General features: G+C 54.4%; 2 protein-coding genes across 3 annotated transcripts; one reads left to right on the top strand and one right to left on the bottom strand.

Annotated features, from left to right (window-relative positions):
• Positions 1-639: 639 nt before the first annotated feature.
• On the top strand, positions 640-8,166 carry SLC27A5 (solute carrier family 27 member 5). The gene is made up of 10 exons (XM_079117518.1): positions 640-1,427; positions 1,772-1,981; positions 2,355-2,513; positions 4,690-4,814; positions 5,978-6,172; positions 6,264-6,354; positions 6,978-7,176; positions 7,361-7,458; positions 7,634-7,764; positions 7,855-8,166. The coding sequence occupies exons 1-10, from the start codon at positions 740-742 to the stop codon at positions 8,029-8,031; spliced, it is 2,073 nt and encodes a 690-aa protein (XP_078973644.1). The 5' UTR covers positions 640-739; the 3' UTR covers positions 8,032-8,166.
• A 4,696-nt stretch (positions 8,167-12,862) lies between these two features.
• On the bottom strand, positions 12,863-19,929 carry ZNF446 (zinc finger protein 446). Of its 2 annotated transcripts, XM_079117548.1 has the most exons (7): positions 19,598-19,689; positions 18,847-19,004; positions 18,274-18,655; positions 18,006-18,201; positions 17,393-17,487; positions 15,721-15,805; positions 12,863-15,548 (listed from the first exon to the last, which is right to left on the bottom strand). In XM_079117548.1, the coding sequence occupies exons 3-7, from the start codon at positions 18,613-18,615 to the stop codon at positions 14,989-14,991; spliced, it is 1,278 nt and encodes a 425-aa protein (XP_078973674.1). In that variant the 5' UTR covers positions 18,616-18,655; positions 18,847-19,004; positions 19,598-19,689; the 3' UTR covers positions 12,863-14,988. The 2 variants fall into 2 exon arrangements, with proteins under 2 accessions (XP_078973674.1, XP_078973673.1); XM_079117547.1 differs by lacking the exon at positions 18,847-19,004 and having other exon boundaries at positions 19,598-19,929.
• Between the last annotated feature and the right edge of the window lie 457 nt (positions 19,930-20,386).

Below are 20,386 nucleotides of genomic sequence, written 5' to 3'. Positions count from 1 at the left end.
TGTGTGGCAGCTCCTGTCACTGCCTCCATAGGCAAGGGGCAACCACACATCAGAGGAAGAGTTCAACTTCTCAACTCCAAGCTCAATCCCCATTGACAAGGTGAGACAGAGTCCCTGTGCAGGCCTGTGGTGGACAGCTAGGTTTGAATTCAGGCAGTGCAAGTGTTTAAGTATTTTCTGAGCTGTTGCTGTGCACCTGGCAGGAGGTTAGGGTCCCCTGATCACTGGCAAGTGGCTTAACCCAGCAGAGTCTCATCTCCCCAAGAGTTTAATGAATGCTGCAGGAGGACCACCAGTGAGGTTGGCAGAGCATCTGATGCTTTTCCATTTGACTCGAGTTAAACACTCCCCAGGGCAGGGATTTCTGCCTGTCTCCCAAATGCCTGGAATATAGGTATGGAGGGAAGGGGAGGGAGGCAAGTGCCAGCCCTGGAAAGGGAACTGGGCAAGCAGGTCAAGCAGAAAGGAGGCTGGTGTTCATGCTTAAGGAGAGAGACCTGGGGACCCTGAGGCCTGCAGCACAGGAGAGGCCTGTAAGCAGGCAAGAGGGGCTGGGACTTCCCAGGAGACCAGCAGAGAAAACAAACAGGAGGAAAAGAGCTGAGGGTGGAGCAGTCACTGTCAGTGCCTGGGCCATCACCTGGGAGTGGGGTGGACAGGCTGCTCTGAGGGCGCAAGGCCAAGGGACAGAGGTTAGAGTGCATTCCAAAGCCACTTCTCCCAGGACAGAGCTGGTGCCATGGGTCCTGGGCAGTGGCTAGTCTCTCTGCTGCTCTTGCTGCTACTGCTGCGGGCTCTGGGGCAGCCCATGTTTCTACCTGCTGTGGCCCTGGCCCTGCGCTGGCTCCTGGGAGACCCTACGTGCTTCCTGGTGCTTGGTTTGGTGGTATTGGCACAGCCCTGGATCAGCTCCTGGATGCCCCACTGGCTGAGCCTGGTGGCTGTGTTCCTGACACTGATTCTGTCACCTGCACGGCCACCCCCAGGGCTTCGCTGGCTGCTGGTGGATGTGGCCTACTTGGTCAAGATCCTCTACCTAGGCCTGAACATCAAGCTACAGCTGCGCCGACGGCCTCCTGACACTTTTGTGGATGCCTTTGAGCGACAAGCGGGAGCACAACCTGACCAGGTGTCCTTGGTGTGGACGGGGCCCAGAACCTGCTCAGTCACAGCTGGTGAGCTGGATGCCCGGGCCTGCCAGGCAGCGTGGGCCCTGAAGGCTGAGCTGGGCAGCCCCACAGGCCTGGGTGCCAGGAAGCCAGCTGCCCTCCTGGTGCTGACCTCTCAGGCCATTCCTGCTCTGACTGTGTGGCTGGGGCTGGCCAAGCTGGGCTGTCCGGTGGCTTGGATCAACCCACATGCCCGGGGGGCGCCCCTGGTGCACTCTGTGCTGAGCTCTGGAACACAACTGCTGGTAGTGGACCCAGGTGAGGGCCTCAGGGCCAGTGGAGGAGGGAAGCGGATGGGGTAAGGGTTGGACTGGAGGTTAGTTCTGTTAGGGGCTGGGAAGAGAGCCCTTTGATCCCATCTACTCATGTCACAGATAATTAGGGCCAAAATAGCATAACTGGAAAGTCATCCTGCAGTCAATGGTTATAATTTTTCCAAAATGACTGTTTCAGTCCTTCTTGACTAAAAAGAAATAAAAGTACTATTTATGGCACTGTTTGCCCAAGAATGCTAGCTGCTCGTCTGCCTGTGGGTCTCAGGTACCCCTCCTGGACCTCACAGTTAAGCCTTGCCTCAGTTTTTCCTCTGGCTACTCCTGCAGATCTCCAGGAGAACCTGGAGGAAGTCCTTCCTGAGCTACAGGCTGAGAACATCCGCTGCTTCTACCTCAGTCATGCCTCCCCTACGCCAGGCGTGGGGGCTCTGGGGGCTGCCCTGGAGGCTGCTCCCTCTGACCCAGTGCCAGCTGACCTGCGTGCTGACATCACGTGGCAAAGCCCTGCCCTGTTCATCTACACCTCAGGGACCACTGGTGAGGGTGTCTGGCAGCCCTAGCCCTAACCTCTGAACTCACTGAACAACCCAGCTTTCCTATGCCTGACTCCTGTCTTCTGACACTTGCCTCCCTTCTGGCGCAGACATCTAGTCCTAACTGATTCCCAGTGTGATCTGGTGGTCAGTGCAGAAACCCTGCCTCCGTCCAGTAGATAGAACTGAAACCCCACTATCTTTAATCTGGACCTATTGCTCCCTGTTGGAATTCAGCCTCAGAATGCAGCCCAAATTCCCACACTGCACCCTTCTGAGGCCCTAAGCCCAGTGCCTGCCTGGAGAGCCGCCGCTCTGTGCTGGTCTCCTGTGCTATCCTTTCACCACCCCACCCTTCGCACTCCTGCCTTCCCCAGGGCTCCCGAAGCCAGCCATCCTCTCTCATGAGCGTGTGCTACAGATGACCAAGATGCTGCCCTTGTGTGGGGCCACAGCTGCTGATGTGGTCTACAGCGTCCTGCCTTTATACCATGCGATGGGGCTTGTTGTTGGGGTTCTCAGCTGCTTAGAGCTCGGTAAGCCCTGCTCTGAAAATCCCTCCAATCAGTGGAACCACTGGAGTGGGTGTCAAGGTAGGGTGGCCAAGGTAGCCCCCAGGTTACCCAGTATTGCAGGTTCTCGTGCGTGTGTGTGTGTGTGTGTTACTTGGGATTGAACCCACTGAGTTATACCCCAGCCCTTTTTGGTTTTGAGACAGGTTCTCACTAAGTTTTGCTGAGGCAGGCCTCAAACTCAAAATCCCCCTGACTTAGCCTCCCCAGTTGCTGGGACTATACACATGCTCCCCTGTGCCCAGCTTATATTCAAAACAATGTTATCACAGAAATATATGTATTTTTGAGATGGGGTCTTGCTAAGTCGCCCAGGCTGGTCTTGAACTCCTGGATTCAAGTGAATCTCCTTCCATCTCCTGAGCCGCTGGGACTACAGGTGTGCACCATAGTGCCCAGCTTCTGGTGGAAAATCTCAAACAGATAGTTTGCTGGTGTCTTGTATGCCTTACCCAACCTCATCAGTTGTCAGCATGTTGCCAGTTTTATTTCATGTGTATTCTTTCTGGATTATTTTATTTTGTTTGTTTGGTTTGTGGTACCAGGGCTCAGCAACTTAGCCAGCCTGAGCAACTTAGTGAGGCCTCAAGTAACTGAGACCCTGTCTCTAAATTAAACAAACAAACAAAAAAAAACCCAAACCAGTAACCCTTTAGTACTACCTGATGCCTAGTTCATATTCAATTTCCCCAATTACCTTTTTTTTTAGCTGTCGATGGACACAATGCCTTTACTTATTTTTATGTGGTGCTGAGGATGGAACCCAGTGCCTCATAGGTGCCAGGCAAGCACTCCACCACTGAGCCACAGCCCAGCTCTCCCCAGTTACCTCTTTGCAGTTAAAGTCTCCATGTTATGGTTACTTGCTACGTGTCCATTCCTCTTTCCTTGAACATTTCCTGTTAGATTGAAAGGCCTTCCAGAGGCTCTTTAGATTCCATTTCTGCTTTGTTTTGGCATTTGTTTACAGTGCTGGGTGGGGTTGAGCCCAGGAACTGATATGTAGGCAGATTCTCTACCACTGAGCTACAGTCCCAGCACTCATTTCCATTTCTGGCAGCAATCTTGGTGGGAGGTGCCTTGTGATTCCTCAGTTCACTCTGGCAGCAGCTCATGCCTGTTACCTGTCTTAGGGAGGTTGGGATGCACTGGGACACCTCCCCATCAACCTTCCCCTGTTGCTGCTTTTGCGATTTAGATGTTTCCTTAGGGATTGGAAACAGCTGCTAATTTGAAGAAGCTGGGATGTATTTTCAGAGGGTATTATGTTACTTTCTCCCCTAAAACAGTCTCAGAGAAGACACATTTGTCACCTCACCAGGCACACAAGCAGTCACCCCTTCAGGTGCAGGAATGATGAATGAGATTCCTTGTGTGGATCAGGAGGGAAGGATCACTTTTCTGGAGTGAATACAGTGGCCCCTGAATCTTATTACTGACCCTTGTGTCCATCTGCCAATACTACATTCCCTCCCACCAACCCTCCCATCCAGTTACTCATCTTCCTCCTCACCCATCTGCCCACCTACCCGTCCATTCATTCATCCTCACACCTATCCATCCATCCATTTTTCTTAATATATATTTTTTTAGTTGCAGGTGGACACAATACTTTTTTATTTTTATGTGGTGCTGAGATCGAACCTGGTGCCTCAAGTGTTCTAGGCCAGTGCTCTGCCACTGAGCCACACTCCACGCCCTATCCGTCCATCTTTCTACTCACCTATCTCCCCATGTACCCACCCACTCCTGCCACCACCCACCCATCCATCCACTCATTCCCCATCCAATTCATCTATCCACCAAGTCACCTTTCAACCCACTCACCATACCCATCCTGCCACTCACCCATCTGCTTCACTGGTCATTCATTTATCAAATTTGAGAATAATTAATCCCCAGCCCTTATTTGGCAGTTTTCACCTTGTACCAGGTACTGGGCTTTGCAGACTTCTGAAAACAAGAGTTGAATCCAGGTCTCCCTATACTCTTCTCATGAGAGTAGTCCTGCTGGGCCAGGGACACAGACGTTAGTTTGATATTGTCCTGTGTTCCAACATGCCACAATCAGGTAATCAAAGTAGCTTCTTACAGCTACTTGGAAGCATGATTTGAAACCCACTCCTTCTTTTCCTCCCAGGAGCTACCTGTGTCCTGGCCCCAAAATTTTCTGCTTCCTGCTTCTGGGATGACTGCCGGCAGCATGGTGTGACAGTGATCCTGTATGTAGGCGAGATCCTTCGTTACCTGTGTAATGTCCCCCAGGTGAGGCTCCAAGATTATGCTTCATGTTGAATATTCCAGGGATGAAATCCCAGATAATATCCCAAGTGAAGGTCCTAGATAGAGACTCAGGTACTGGTAGGGGTTGGTGGTGGGAACTGGGGGTGTGGCTCAAAGGTAGGGCAGGGGTGTAGCAGGTGTGATGCCCTGGGTTCAATCTCCGGACCTGAAAAAATTCAAGTGTTATACTCAGCAAAGTCCATCAGGTAAAACACCCAAGGCAAATGCCCAGATAATGAATTCCACACAAAGTTTCCTAAGGGCTCCTTTGTTGATTATCTGTGCTACCTTGGGCAGGTGACTTTACCTTTCTCAGCCTGTGTCCTCATTTGAAATGTAGGGATAAGAATAGCCCCTACCTGAAGGGGGTACTGTGAAAACAAGATGAATTAAGAATATGTAAAGTGCCCAGACAGGATGTAGCTCAAGGGTAAACTCACAGCATCCTTACAGAGCAATGAGATAAGGACCCCATGTAACTTCTCCCAGGTAAGGCCCTCAAGATGAGGCTTTGTCACCTCCCTGGTTATCTTCAGGAAAAGATTCCCAAGTAACCCTTCTAGGTGAGGCCTCTAGGTAACCCCTGCCAGGTCAGAGTTCCAGGTAACTACCCCCAGGTGAGACCCTGCATATTCCCCCCAAGTAAGACCCCAGATAGATGTGGCCTCCTGTCACTCCTAGGTAAGCCTCCAGGTAAGGCCTCAGGTTAACTTTCCCCAGGCAAACATCTCAGGTAACTGCTGCAGGTAATGCTACAGTAACTATTCTTAAGAACCCCAGGCTGGGGAGATAGCTCAGTGGGTAGAGTGCTTGCCTTGCAAGCACAAGACCCTGGGTTTAATCCCCAACACTGCAAAAAAAAAAAAAAAGAAACCCAGGTAGGGCCTGGGGTAGTTGCATAGTGGTCGAGAGCTTGCTTAGCTCTTCTGAGGCACTGGGTTCGATTCTCACCACCACATATAAATAAAATAAAGGTCCATTGATGACTTAAAAATATTTAAAAAAAGAAGAACCTCAAGTAGATCGTGTAGCCATAGGCCATCCCCTGGGTAACTCCCAAGATAACACCCATCCCCTGGGGGGAAAGGTTCCTGGACATGCCCCAAGGGTGTCTCCTCCTCACCCTTCTTGGGATGTCTTTGCAGCGACCAGAGGACCAAACACATACAGTCCGTTTTGCAATGGGCAATGGACTACGGGCAGATGTGTGGGGAACTTTCCAGCAGCGCTTCGGTCCCATCCGGATCTGGGAATTGTACGGCTCCACGGAGGGCAACATGGGCTTTGTGAACTATCCCGGGCACTGTGGGGCTGTGGGCAAGACCAACTGCCTTCTTCGAGTGAGTGAGTGGGTGGGGCACCCAGTCACAGTGGCCTTGATTGAGGCTGACCACACAGGACTGTGCCAACGCTCCCTACCCTCCGCCCCAGGTGCTATCTCCCTTTGAGCTTGTTCAGTTTGACATGGAGACCGCAGAACCTGTAAGGGACAAGCAGGGCTTCTGCATCCCTGTGGGGCCAGGTACGGAGCAGCTTTCTCTAGTGCCGGAGGGGTGGACACCTTAGACTCCTCCTCCTCTGCTGGACAAGCCGCCCAGAGCCAGTTCCCCTGCCTCCATCTCTTGCTCTCACCACGAGTCTTTAGACTCTGTCCGAGCCGTTCTTTTGAGCCTTCTGCCGGGCCCCATCCTCCTGGGCATCGGTTCTCATCCTGCACTTTCCGTCTTCTCCTGGGCCGTAAAGGCCCTGGCCACGTTTCTTCCCACCGCCGTTTTCTTTCTTTCCTTTCTAATATATATTTTAGTTGTAGATGGACACAATACCTTTACTTTACTTATTCATTCTACGCGGTGCTGAGGATGGAACCCAGTGCCCCACATGCGAGGCAAGCGTCTACCACCGAGCACGTCCCGCGCCCCCACCGCCATCTGCCTCTCGTCCTTTCTTTGTCACGCCCTTGCCTCTTCGGTCTGCTGCCCCGTCCCTCAGGTCCTTCCCTCTCCCATCTCTGGATCTCCCTGTTTCTCTCCCTGGTGGCTCTTGGCAGGGTGCTCGGTGGAGAGTCCGCCACCGCTGGAAAGCTGGGGCAGGGGCTGGGCGGGCGGGTTCCTGGTCCCGGTTTAAACCTTAACCTCCTCCCCGCAGGGGAGGCCGGGCTCCTGTTGACCCGGGTTCTAGGTCGCCACCCTTTCCTGGGCTACCGCGGGCACCAGGAGCAGTCGAAGCGGAAGCTGGTGTCGGACGTGCGGCGCGCGGGCGACCTGTATTACAACACCGGCGACGTCCTGGCCCTGGACCGCGCGGGCTTCCTCTACTTCCGCGACCGCCTGGGGGACACCTTCCGGTCCCGGCGGGGAGCGGGCGGAGCGGGGCCTCGGGGCTGGGGGCGGGGCCTCGGGGCTGGGGGCGGGGCCTCGGGGCCGGGAGGCGGGGCACGGGTCGGCCGGACCCAGGGGAGGCGGGGCTTGTGGCGGGCGGGGCTTCCCTCTCCGGGGGCGCGGCCCCAAGCCCTAACTCCGACCCCGCAGATGGAAGGGCGAGAACGTTTCCACCAGGGAGGTGGAGGGCGTGCTGTCGCAGGTGGACTTCCTGCAGGAAGTGAACGTCTATGGCGTGTCTGTGCCAGGTGCGGGGGTTCGCCTATTTTAAACCTCCAACAGCTTTGTGGGTGGAGGGTTGTTATTGCGATTCTGTGTGTGGGAACTGCTGGGACACCGTGGTTTAGTGTCCAGTCTCTCAGCCAACGTGCAGAACTGGGCCAGGTAGGAGGGCCTACCGAGAGTGACAGGTGTGCTTCCCAGGGTGCGAGGGGAAGGTGGGCATGGCTGCTGTGCAGCTGGCTCCCGGCCAGACTTTCGATGGGCAGAAGCTGTACCAGCACGTCCGTGCTTGGCTTCCTGCATACGCTGTCCCTCATTTCATCCGTATCCAGGTGAGCCTGTGTGGGCGGCAGGGAGTAGTGGGTGATCAGGGCCCAGGGTTGAAGAGTTCCACAGTCCAAGTCACGGTCACCGCCCTGTAGGACGTACTGGAGATCACCAGCACGTTCAAGTTGGTGAAGTCCCGCTTGGTGCGTGAGAGCTTTGATCTGAGTGTCGTCGTTGACCCCCTGTTCATACTGGACAACCGGGTCCAGGCCTTCCGGCCCCTGACAGCAGACATATACCAGGCTGTGTGTGAAGGAACCTGGAAGCTCTGACAACCTGGCCAGCCCACGGGACACACGAGGGGGCAGAGACCATTACCCACCCCATCCCTCTGTCATCTCCATCCCGGACCTGCGAAAGGCTGTGGGCACCCAAGCCGGGAAGACAGTGACCTTGGGCTCCCTAGCTTGGCGAGAATAAATTCCACTTGTAACAGTGGTCTGCTTCACCTTTTGAATATAGCTCGGAGGCTTATTTTAAAAGGGACTGTTTTCCTTTGCCTCTTCTTCCCCCGCACCTCCTCCCCAACCTGGGGGCAGGGAACAAGTGTCCTGAACTACCTGCTCCACAGGATCCTCTGCTGAGGATCTAGGAAGTGAGTCTCTCTCAAATTGACAAGTGAATGTTAACACATCAGGGCACCGAGACCCCCTTTCAGGGCACACCTGGAATATGGCCTTTGAAGAGCTCCTTTTAAATCCCCCTGTTCTCCTGATGGGCAGAACCACAGCTTCTGGGACTGGAGTCCCTTGTGATTCTCTTCTGCTAGCAAGGCAATAAAACTTCTTTTTCCCTTTTCTCAAAACCGCGTCCTCGTTATTGAATTGGCATTGGGGACAAAGACCGAGCTTCAGTTACAGAATGTGTACATGGAAGTCTGTGTCCAGCTGGCATAAGAAATAGAGAAGTGCAGGGTCGAGCATCCCCAGGACCTTACTAGAGTCTTCTGCCGGGGACCTCGGATACCCCAGGTGATGGCCAAAGTCGTGAGAAAAGTCGGCCAGCTTAGCCGCTACCCCAGGTGGAGACGAAGCTTCGCCCCGTCTGGGTCTTCCGTGACCTCTGAGGCCTCAGGGCCGGGTCGGGATGGTGTAGTAGATGTGGACGGACCCCCTGTGACCTGTGGTCTGCAGGATGTGGGGGGAAACGTGGATGGGCGATCAGACAAAAAGTGGAGGGCTCTGGCCTGCGGCAAAGACTGGGTCGATCCTGGCGGAAAGCAGCAACACGTGCGAAAACCCGGGAGCTTCGGAGGCGGGGCGGTGGCGGCCGAAGCCTCTAGAAAAAGGGGGAGAGCTTCAGGGCGTTGCGGGTACTGCAGCCGGGCTGGGGCCAAGGCTCCTGGGAAATGGGGTCCGCGCTGTCTAGCGTTGGAGCGGCGCGCCGCCTTTGGCAGGTGCCGGAACCGCAGGAGTCGGTCGGCGCCACGGGCAGGACCAGGAGCTGTCAGGGCCGAAAGCCCCTCCGGCTCGCGGCCACGTGCCTGGCCCTTCGTCGGCGGCGCGCTGTGAGGCCGGGTGAGGCGGCCTTCGGGCTGGCCGTCAGGGGTGAGGTCCGGGCGCACCTCTGGGCGCGGGCGGCGAGAACCACCCGGCAGCACACCGCATCGAGAGGTCCCCGGGCGGTACCCCTGCGGAGCCTTGGCCTCCGGATCCACGGGCCCATGGGAGACTTGACCCGGCCCTTGGAGCGGGCAGCAGAGCCAGTAGTAGGTCCACCAACTTGGGCCTGGTAGAAATGGAAGCTCTGCGGGTCAGCTTGGGGAGAGGAACGACCGTGCCTCTGCGAGCTTCTGGTCGTGTCAGTGCGGTCTGGCTGAGAACCTGCTATCAGTGCCTGCTGCGCATTGTGACTGACTCCCACTGTTGTCGATGGCTGTTTCTCTGCCTTCCCCGGCTAATAGTTACATGTGTTCCCCACAGAACCGCAGCTCCTTTACACAACTGGTCTTGGATCCCTGTCCACTGGGATCCAGCCCTCCTCCCTTGCAGAGTTAGTAGGCCACTGGATTTTTTCACACTCCTGTTTGCTCCAGGCATTGCTCCCTGGCAATGACTGAAGTTATAGTCGTGTGAATATAATAGTAGAGGCCCAGGGTTGTCTCCTGTTGCAAATTAGGTCCTCGAGTTTGATCACATTTCTTTTCCTTTAGGAGAGACTATGGTCAAAGAGGGAGCTAGAAGTTGTATGAACATAGCAGCAGGAGCTGCTTCCCCTTGGTACACAGTAGGTCTGATCTCCTTTGACAGTGGGTGCCTAGCAACAGAGGCTAGGCTGGTCCCTCTGGATGATCCAGCTCTCCTGCCATGAACTCAGTCGATCATTGTTACGTTAAGGTCTTTGTACCCTCTGAAAGCAGAGAGCAGCCCAGAGGGAGACTGGATGCATGCATGAAACAGCAGAGGTTGGTGCTGGCCACCTCCAGTGCAGTCCTGCGCCTGTCATGGCTTGTGACCATCCCTTGAGATCTGATGTGCCCTGCTCTCCAGGCTTTCCTGAGTTCCTGCACAAGTTGCCCTTGATCTGGTGCCAGCCATTGTCCAGGTGTCAGTACTTTGCCTGCACCACAGTGTGATGGGTGTAAGCTTGCACCAGCAACATGAGTCATGAACTGCATTCATCTTTACGCTCCCGTTTCATGACTTTAGGCTTCTGCCTAAACAGTGTCTCTCAAACCCTGGAATTGACTTGGTTAAGGGGCCCCATGTGCTTTTTTTTTGGGGGGGGGGGTTCTGTGAATGGAACCCAGGGCCTCAAGCATGCTAGGCAAGTGTTGAGCTACACCCGCAGTCTGCTCCTATGCATTTCACAACAAATCCTACAGCCCCCAAAAGACTTTTCTGATTGATCAACTGGTTGATTTACAGGATCTTGCCAAGTTGCCCAGGCTGGACTTGAACTTGCAATCCTCTTGCCTCAGCCTCCCAAGTAGCTGGAATTATAAACATGTGCGGGCTGGGGAGATAGCTCATTCGGTAGAGTGCTTGCTGGGGTTCAATCCCCAGCACTGCAAAATAAATAAATAAATAAATAAATAAATAAATAAATAAATAAATAAAATAAACATGTGCCACTGTACCCCCTTGTAAGCAAAAATAACCAACATGGTTTTGGCACCATGATTAAAATACAAATAACTGGGACAGAATTAGACCTCAAAGGGATCAGCAAGCTTTTTAAAAATTCCACAGCGGAGTCAATCAATCAAGCACGGAGGGCTCATTTTCTGGGTACGGAAATGGCCCGCAGGTTACAGGAGCCTTGAATTTCATAGTTTACAATGAGGGTGAATTAATCATTGGAGACTGGCAAGATGCGTTGACTTGGGTAGTCAGTAAAGAATGCTAAGTCCGAAATGCATTGTCACTTCTGGGACCTATTGTTACCTAGAGCTTCATGATTTTCTCCTTCCAGGACTCATCTGCAATGGGAAAGGATAAAAGCCCAGTTTAGTATCTGCCTCCTCCCTTCAGGACCCATTGTGGTTGGGAAGGGGTGAATGTGTGCTTTTGGTGGAGATGATGGGGATCAACCCAGGAAGGGATGAAAGTTTGCTTTTTCCCTTGGGCCCACTGTTACTGGGAAAGAATGTACTGGGAGAGGTTTAAGGTTTGGCTGATTTCCCCTTCTTCCTCCCAAGCTGCACATTGTCGTTCTGTTTTTTCCCTGGGGGCTGTCTTGTAGGAATATTGTTTTCCATAACCCTTCACCTGTCTCTTTTTACAGTCAGGAACCTGGAAAACAGCAAGTAGATTCTACTGCAAGACACAGTCTGAGAATTTTATTATTGGCCTGCTAAGTTAAGCAGAGAACAATTTGCAGAGAAGTATCAGTTCTTTTTTCAGAGTTCTTTTCAGAATATTTGAATTGTTAAATAATTTATTTTTTGTAATTTCTAAATTTATTAGATAATGACTAGAAAGACCATCAGAAGGTTAAAGAGAGTTACTATATGTTTCACTTTTTGGTAAATTTTCCAAAGCACCTGCACCATTTTACATTCCCATGGGTAGTATGATTGTTTGTTTCTCCACATCCTCTCCAACACTTGTTATTGTCTTTTTTATTATACTTACGTTAGTGGTGGATGTGAAGCGATTTGAAGACTTTATATAGGATCCAGACCCATTCCCTCTACCCCACATAGCGGGGATTGAACCTAGCCATGACCCACTTTTCCAATCATAATCCAATAAATTTACAAATAGGAAGATACTAAAAAAGTTAACTATTTGACAAGATATTTTCCTCAAAAGTGCTCTGGGAATAGAGTGAATGATCAAGAGCTGCAGGAGGCAGTCTTTGTAGTAATAAAAGGCTGGAGGTGGCCTGGTTCTTGCTGGAGAACGTGACTGGTTTGTTTGAATAACTGCAGGATGGAGGGAACTGAGTTCTCCTACTCAGGCATAAGCAGGAAATGTGCCATTTACCCAGTTGCTTGCTTAGGCCCTGTCAATGGGAGCACAGTGGGGAAGGAATGTGCCAATTGTCATTGAAGGACTGCCCTTCCCGTCAAGGCAAAACATAATTGTTATGCTTTAGATGTAGTGTCCCCCAAGGGCTCACTTGCAAGACAAGGCAAGGTTTGTAAGAGAAATGACTGGGCTATATCCTTAACCTAATCAGTGAATTGATCCTGGTGGAATTAACTGAGTCAGAACTGAACTGGGTGTGGCTTTGGGGTAGATATTTTGTATCTGGAGAGTGAAGTCTCTTTCTCTGCTTTCTCATCATGTGAGCTGTTCCCCTCTGCCACACTTTTCCGCCATAATGTTCTGCCTCAGCTTCAGTCCCGAGGAATGGAGCCTGCTGTCTATGGACTAAGACCTCTGAAACCAGGAGCCCTCAAATAAACCTTTCCTCCCATAAAATTGTTCTGGTGGGGTCCTTCAGTCACAGCAGCAAAATAGCTAACTAAAACAATTATACTGGGCCTTAATTTTAGCCCTGACACCATAACCACAGATGCTTCCAGAATCAGACAGATCCAGGCCAAATCCCAGACTGGATCAGCTCTGGCAGCAGAGGGTGGTGAGGTATTTCTGGACCCCAACAAGGCTTAACCAGAAGCAGTGGCCCAAGAAGTGAAGGGTCCTGGAGGGAAAAGCTCAAGGACTCATCATGAAGATGAGATGAATCACAGGGGGGCCGGCAGAGAACTAGCAGCCAAGATGGTATGGAAAAACACCTTCCCCACAGGGGCACTCAGGGAACAGAAGAGATGAGTGGGCACCACCTCAGACATAGCCTGGCCTAGTTTCTCATGAGATGAGATAGATTCTGCAATCTACCCTGGAGGCTGGCAGTACTGCTGAGTTGGCTAAGGCCCATGCAGTGGACAAATGATTGAAGAAAGGTAATGAAGACAAGTGGATCAACTGCATGGAAATCAAACTAATAACCAAGTATACAGAGAGACACACAGGGTGGCACATGGGAGTCACTGTGGAAGGCTGGGTCTGACTGTGCTAATTACTTTCTATCCACAGAACTAAAAAGAAGAGGAAAGAATGAGAGTCCACAGTGTTGGTGTGCTGGGAACCCCGGTGGGTGGAAGGCACTGACCCCAAGCAGGTCTCTGGAACACACTTTTTTTTTTTTTTTGAGGAGGAAAAGTTTATTTGAGGGCTCAGAGTTTCAGAGGTCTTAGTCCATAGAAGGCCAGCTCCATTCCTCAGGGTAGAGGTGAGGCAGGACAACATGGAGGAAGAGTGTGGCAGAGGGAAGCAGCTCACCTGGTGATTGAAGCAGAGAGCTGGAACACTCTGATGTACCCATCAAGAATTTAAAGACCCTGGGGCTGGGCTGTAGCTCAGTGATAGAATGCTTACCTAACACGTGTGAGGAACTGGGTTCAATCCTCAGCACCACATAAAAATTAATAAATTAGAGTATTTAAAAAAAATCCCAGCCAGGTGGTGGTGCACAACTGTAATCCCAGCAGCTGGGGAGGCTGAGGCACAAGGATCGCAGGTTCAAAGCCAGTCTCAGCAACTTGATGAGGCCCTAAGCAACCCAGTGAGACCCTGCCTCATGAAAATGGGCTGGGGATGTTGCTCAGTGGTTAAGTGCCCCTGGGTTCAATCCCCAGTACACCCCGCCCCCCCAAAAAAAGAAAAAAAAAAAAACCCATGTTCCATCATATGACCTTGAATTGGGAGATTAAAGTATCTGGGTGAGCCCAAAGTCATCACAAAGGTCCTCCTTATAAGTGGAAGATGGGCACAAGAGTGTCGGTGCTGCAGTGTGAAAAGACTTGACTGGTCATTGCTGGCACCGAGAATGGAGGAGCGGGCCATGACCAAAGGAATTCAGGTGGTCTCTAGAAGCTGGATCCTCTCCTAGATTCTACAGGAGGGACAGCAGCCCTCTTGATACCTTGATTTAGTCCACTGAGGCATGATTCAGAGTTACGACCTTAAAAGCCATAAGGTAAGTCTATGTTGTTTCAAATCTCTTAAGTTCACAGGAGCAGGGGCTGGGAAACTGATGCTGCAAGTCCTGGGTGCCAGACAGATCTCCCTGGCAGCTTTGCCCTTCCGCTGCATGACCCACTAAGCATGTAGGGATGCAGCCCTGGCTTGGGGCTTTGCATGGCCTCAGAGATCACCCTTGTCCATCTATACTTTGAAAAGACGTCCTCTGTCTACCCAAGCTTATTCTCAAGAGCTCAAAGGCTGGTGAGTGACATGGGTGGCCAAGGACGAAAGCAGGCTGGGGGACCTGGGACTGTGACTGTAGGGTTGGCAATTCTGGGATCAGTGCCCTGGCCTTCAGCTGCCAGGCAAATTGTGATTCTCTGACCAGTAGAAGTGAGAAGTCCGGATTCTTATTCAGAAACTTACCCATTAAAAAAGCATAATTTGTGCTGAAGATGTAACGTGCACATGGAGGTCCAAGGGTCTCACATGCAGGACAGAAGCCCACTGCTTTTCTGGGCTTCCTGCCACCTTCCACAGAGACTTCTAGTTCAGCCACTGCAAGGAGGGGCAGCAAGGCAGGTTTTGAGCAAGAGGTTCCTGAAGTAGGGAGTGACCTGAGCTTGCCCATCACAGGTGCAGAGACCCACTCAGGTTGGATTTCAACCCAGGTCTCCTAGAAAAGGCAGGGCAGGAGGGACAGAGCAGCTTCTCCTTACTCCTAGGTGGCCTTGTGGGCCAGAGTTTCGCCAGGGTGCTGTATCCAGGCCTAAAGACCCTCAGGCCCCCCAAGGAGGACAGTCCTCCTGTTCAAGGGGCCTCAGGTCGGTGGCTCTTTCTGTGGATGACCAGCTGGGACTTCCAGTCAAAGCTGCGGCCACAGTCACTACAAAAGTGGCGCCGCTGGCCAGCGTGGCTTTTCCGGTGAATGACCAGCTGGGACTTCCAGCTGAAGCTGCGCCCACACTCCTCGCAGGTGTAACTCCGCGGACCGAGCAGGCGCCGCGGGGGACGTGCAACCGGCTCCCGGGGCGCCTGTGGCGGCCTCTCAGGACAGGGGCCTCCCGTGTGTGAGCGGTGGTGGATGACGAACACGGACTTCCAGTCGAAGCCTCGGCCACACTGCTGGCACACGTAGGGCTTGGGCTGTGCTGGGGCGCACGGCAGTCCTGGTGGCGGCGACGTACAGACCTGGCTGCGCCCAGGTGCAGCAACCTCAGCTCCTACTCCTGGGAGACTCAGGCTGTGCTCACCTGGGCTGCGACTCTCACCAACCTCGGGTCCGGAGTGTGGTGTCCCCAGCTCTGGCTCCAGGCTGGGCTCCGACTTGGATTCAGCCCGCTCTTCAGCCCGTGGGGGTGGCAGCCCTGCTGGGGTGGGCGACGGTCAGGCAGGGGCTCGACTCAAGGTCGGGAAGGGTGCCCCTGGAAGGGGGAAGGCTGCTACCCAGCCCTGGGAGGCTTGTGCTAGAGCCAGCTGGGCCCTGCGTAGGGCGAGGAGCCCGCACCCGAGCCGGAGTGGGAAGGGGCCGGTGGTCCTCACCCAGCGAGACCACCGTCCCGTACTTCTCCAGCATCGCGTCCCAGTACAGCTCCTTCTGCGACGGGTGCAGCAGCCCCCACTCCTCCTGCAGGTGAGGATGCAACCTGTCATCATGGTCACCCTGCCCTGCCAGTGTCACCCTTACCCATCACCCAGGGATGCGAGGTGACCCGAGCTTCATCTACGGGCAGGGCAAGGCACAAGTGACATGGGGCTTGGGATCCTGTCGGTCAGCCTGGCAGCATCCATCCCACTCCGCTGCCCGCACATGGTCTGGCCAGAGATTCGGACTGGCTCACCCTTCCTGCTTCCCAGTACCTCCACAGGGTCCTAAAGGGAGCGAGAGGCCAGGGGGCTGCTGGGGACTAAGTCACCTCCTGCCAAGCCTCTGACACAAGAGCTGCCACAGGCTGAGAGCATGTCAGCACATGGTGACGTGGCTGTGGGAAGCAAGGAGAACCCAAGCTAGGAGGTGCAGCCAGGGACCGTGGGACGTGAACAGGGGAGGCTGGAGCAGCAGCGTAGCAAGTTCAGAGTGCCGGTGCCGGCTGGCTCCTGTGCGCCGCTGCTACTGGCAAGGCCCTGAGAGGGTGAAGCTGGTGGTGTGGCAGGGCCTTACTGAGGAATGCACTCCCTGCCAAAGGATCTGCCTTCCTCCCTGCCCCGAGTCCTACCATCTGGGGCTTTGCTGGGTTGGGGAAAATAATCCTGAAGGACAAGCCAAAGTGAGTCTGGGAGCAGGGAGGTGGCCACTGAGCCTGCAACCTTCCCACTCAGCCTGATTTTTGACTGTGCCATCAGGCTGTGGAAGGAACCCGGAGTCTGAGCCTAGTACATCTCAGCCAGCAATTCTGCTGAGGAAGCTTCCAAGTGGAGGGGCTTAGAAGCAGAAGAACTGGCAGGAAACAAGACCCCCACAGTATATACTTGGGACCCTGGTGCTCAAGATGGCAAGGGCTTTGAATCAAGCTTCTGGGCCCAAACTGACTGCCTTTTGAGAAAAACCCTATAAGAGAAGGGACTTAAGGAATCTCCCAGGAAGAGTGTTTGCTCTGACCTCAGGTGCTAAAGTCCTGCTGGTTTGTCATCTGTTCCCTCCCGACCTGCACAAACAAGTTGAAATCTCCAAATGCTGACCCTGGGCCTCTAGGTGCTGCAACTCTCCCAGTGACTTCTCTGGAGTTGAGGAAGGCAAGCCCACCAGTTCTAGTCACTCCAGACCAGGTTTCCATGGTCTGAGGCTCAAATCCTTTGCAAGAATAGAGACCAACAGTCTGTTCTTCTACCTTTGGGACTTTAGGGCACCCTTGCTACTTTCTCCACTTCTGTGCAGTAAAGAGCACAAGAAATGAGTGTGGCAGCACATGCCTGTAATCCCAACAGCTCAGGAGGCTGAGGGAGGAGGAACATGAGGTCAAAGTGAGACTCAGCCACTTAGTGAGACCCTAAGCAACTCTGAGACCCCGTCTCAAAATAAAATATTTAAAAGGGCTGGGGATTGTAGCTCAGCGGTAAAGCACCCCTGGGTTCAATCCCTGGTATGAAAAATAAAAATAAAAAAACAAAACACAAGAGTCACTAGTCAAGAAACCTGGAAAAAACCACAGTGCAGAAGGCATGCAATAGGGACATTCCTTCCCCACACTTGGGACCTTTACTTCCCACTACTCACCTGAGTCCTGGGTGGGTGGAAGGAAGTGGAGGCTGTTTCCTGGTGTCTAAGATGCCCCTTGGGAGACTGGGTTGGAAGCAGTGGGCTGGGAGGTGCTGAAAAGTGAGGCAGATGGGAAGAGGCATCAGAAGTTACCCGCTTGAGCCAGGCTGGAGGAGGCTCTGGTGTTACTGCCGAAGCCTTGGCCCACCTCTGCCCTATCACATGCTGGATGCCAGTCTTTTGCTTCCCAGATCTCCAGGGCTTCCATCCCAGCCAAGGACATCCACGCTCATTTCAGGAGTTCACGCCCTGGCATAAAAGTCTCCTGGGGAGCCAGGTGTGGGGTACACCTGTAATCCCAGCGGCTCTGGAGGCCAAGGTAGGAGGACAGCAAGTTGAAAGTCAGCCCCAGCAATTTAGTGAGGTCCTAAGCAACTTAGCAAGACCCTGTCTCAAAATATAAAAATTTATAAAAGGGGCTAGGGATGTGGCCCAGTGGTTAAGCACCCCGGGTTCAATCCCCAGTACCAAAAACAAAAGAAAAAAAAAAAAAGCCTCCTGGGACTCCCCTCAGGGATGTGCCCCTCCAGGAGCTCCACAGCCTTGGTGTGGCGCTCTCCCTCACCCATACCCTGCCCATCAGCACTCGGCTCCTCCTTCACACTGCAGCTGAGCAGGGTAGACCCTTCCGTCCTGGCATCATGTGGACCCTCTCCAAGTGCTGCCCCGGAAAACTCCACTGTTCCTGAGGGGTGGGGGGTCACTGAGGACTCCTTTGTCTTCTGGGCTGCAGGAAGCACCTCTGGCTTCAGGATGTGGGCTGTGATCTGAGGAAAAGAGGTAAGTCACAGGGGCTCTATATTTGATCTGTCCTAAGAAGTTAATGCCACCATACTTACCCAGCCCAACAGCTGTCCAGGGTCATGCTGTAGCCCTTCAACCAGAGCTGCAGCTTCCTCAGGGCTGCCTGGCCGCTGCCCCTGCACCCAGGCCTGGATCTCAGCGGGCAGTGTGCCCACAAACTGCTCCAGCACCAGCAGCTCTAGCATCTGCTCCTTAGAACATGACTCAGGCCGTAGCCACTGGCGACACAGCTCTCTCAGGCGGGTCAGGGCCTCTCGGGGCCCTGCCACCTCCTTGTAGCAGAATCCCCGGAATCGCAGCCGTGCAGCCTCAAGCTCCTCAAGGGTGGTCTCAGGGTTACTGAGGGGCTGGTGTGGGGACCCCAGTGGGGATGGCATTCTTGTTTTGGAGGGTCTTTTTGGAACAACCAAGGGGGACCTGCAGAAAAAGAGAAGTCAGAGTGTTATTCAAGAGGGCCTGGCTAGGGAAAGACAAATACCAGGTCCAGCCCAGGAGCCAAGGCCAGGACAGAGAAGACTGAGGCCACGGGTGGGTGAGGGGTGGGGGGTTCCAGAAAAGCTGCATGAAGGGAGAGGGTTACAGAAGCTGAGACCAGGAGGCATAAATGCCTGGATGCAAGGAGTCCAGAGAGCTTCCGAGAAAGTGCAAACAGTTCAATCAAATACAGGTGCGCCAGGAACCGTGGTCCATGCCTGTAATCCCAGCAACTCGGGAGGCTGAGGCAGGACTGCAAGTTGGAGACCAGCCTTGGCGACTTATTGAGATCCTGTCTCAAAACAAACAACACACACTTGGATGTGACAGACAGGAAGTGGCTCCTCCAGCCCAGGAAGGAAGGGTTAACGCAGAGGTGGTCCAGGGGGACTGGGATCCCTGAGGGTGCAAGGCCGGGCTTGGATGGGCTGTCTGTCCTAACGGTCTGGGCCGCTGGCTGAAGAGGGGCTCTGGGGGCCGAGCCTGTCCTCGCCGAGAGGAAGCAGGGCTGCACGACTAGGTGCGCTCCCGGCGCCGAGGCGCTGAGACCTGGGCCTGCCGCCCACTGCGGACTGCGCGGCCTCGTACCGCCTGGGCCGAGCCGGAAAACCCCGCAGCAGACGCCAGGGGAAAGGGCGCCACGCGTCGCGTGCAAACGTGGGCCCACCGGAAGAGATCCTGGAGTGAAGCGCGCCCACCGGGGGGCCGGTCAGGCCCGTCCTACCGAGACCCTCGGACGTCGGGGTCTGTGCCCCATAACGGGAAGGGAAGGAGCAGATCTTTCGGGAGAACCAGGCTCCGGTCTGGGCGGGAACAAAGGCGGCGGGAGCTCCACGGCGCGGGGAGCAGGGCAGGCGCCGCCCGCGCGACCAGAAACGCGCTCACCTCAGCCGCCGCTCCGGGGCCGGAGGTCACTTCCCGGAAGTGGCGGCGCGCGCACCCAGTCCCCGCCGGCGCGTTGCCCTGGCGACGCCGGCCTCAGGCGCCACCTGCTCCCCCAGGACTACGTCTCCCGTGAGCCTCGGAAGCACAGGAGCGCACCTGCAGACTGCTCGCGACTGGCCAGCCCTCCGTGGCTCCCGCGGACGCCGCTCTGCCGCAGCAGAGGACCCCAGCCCTGTCGGCCTCCGCCCCGACCCGGGACGCGGCCACCGCGTCCCCGACTGCCCGTAGGGGCTTTGCGCATGTGCGCGGCGGACCCGGTGCCCATTGGGTGGTGATGGTGGGCTCTCGGCCAATCAGAGACGCTCTCCGCCAGGTCCCCCGCGGGGCCGGCTACGCTCTGGCCATCCCGCGGTGCGGATGGAGCACGTCCACGCACCTCGATTTCTCCCCCGCGACGACCCCAGCTGGCCCCGTTTCCGCGAGAGGTCCGGAGTGCGCTCCGTGGCAACCTACGTGGATTCGCAGGCTCCTCCGCTAACATTTCCCCCTCGCAGAGGATGCTGGAGACCCTCATTCTACCTGTTCAGGGCCCTGCGGACTTTTGGGGGCAACCGGAGCCTCAAGGGGGCGTACGTTTACTGAGAAGGTAACGCGTACCACCCTTAGGTTATCTGACGTCTTCATGTAAACTGCTGCAGATGAAGGATGTCCAAGTTTGTGGGATGTGCTCAACCTTCTGTTTACTTTCCAGAACAGAACTAGACAAAGTGACCCCCCCCCTTTTTTTTT

This window comes from Sciurus vulgaris, assembly GCF_902686455.1.
Source record: "Sciurus vulgaris genome assembly, chromosome: 17".
NCBI lineage: Eukaryota > Metazoa > Chordata > Mammalia > Rodentia > Sciuridae > Sciurus > Sciurus vulgaris.
Note: the sequence above shows the minus strand (reverse complement) of the source record. Positions and strands in the feature narration are given on the sequence as shown.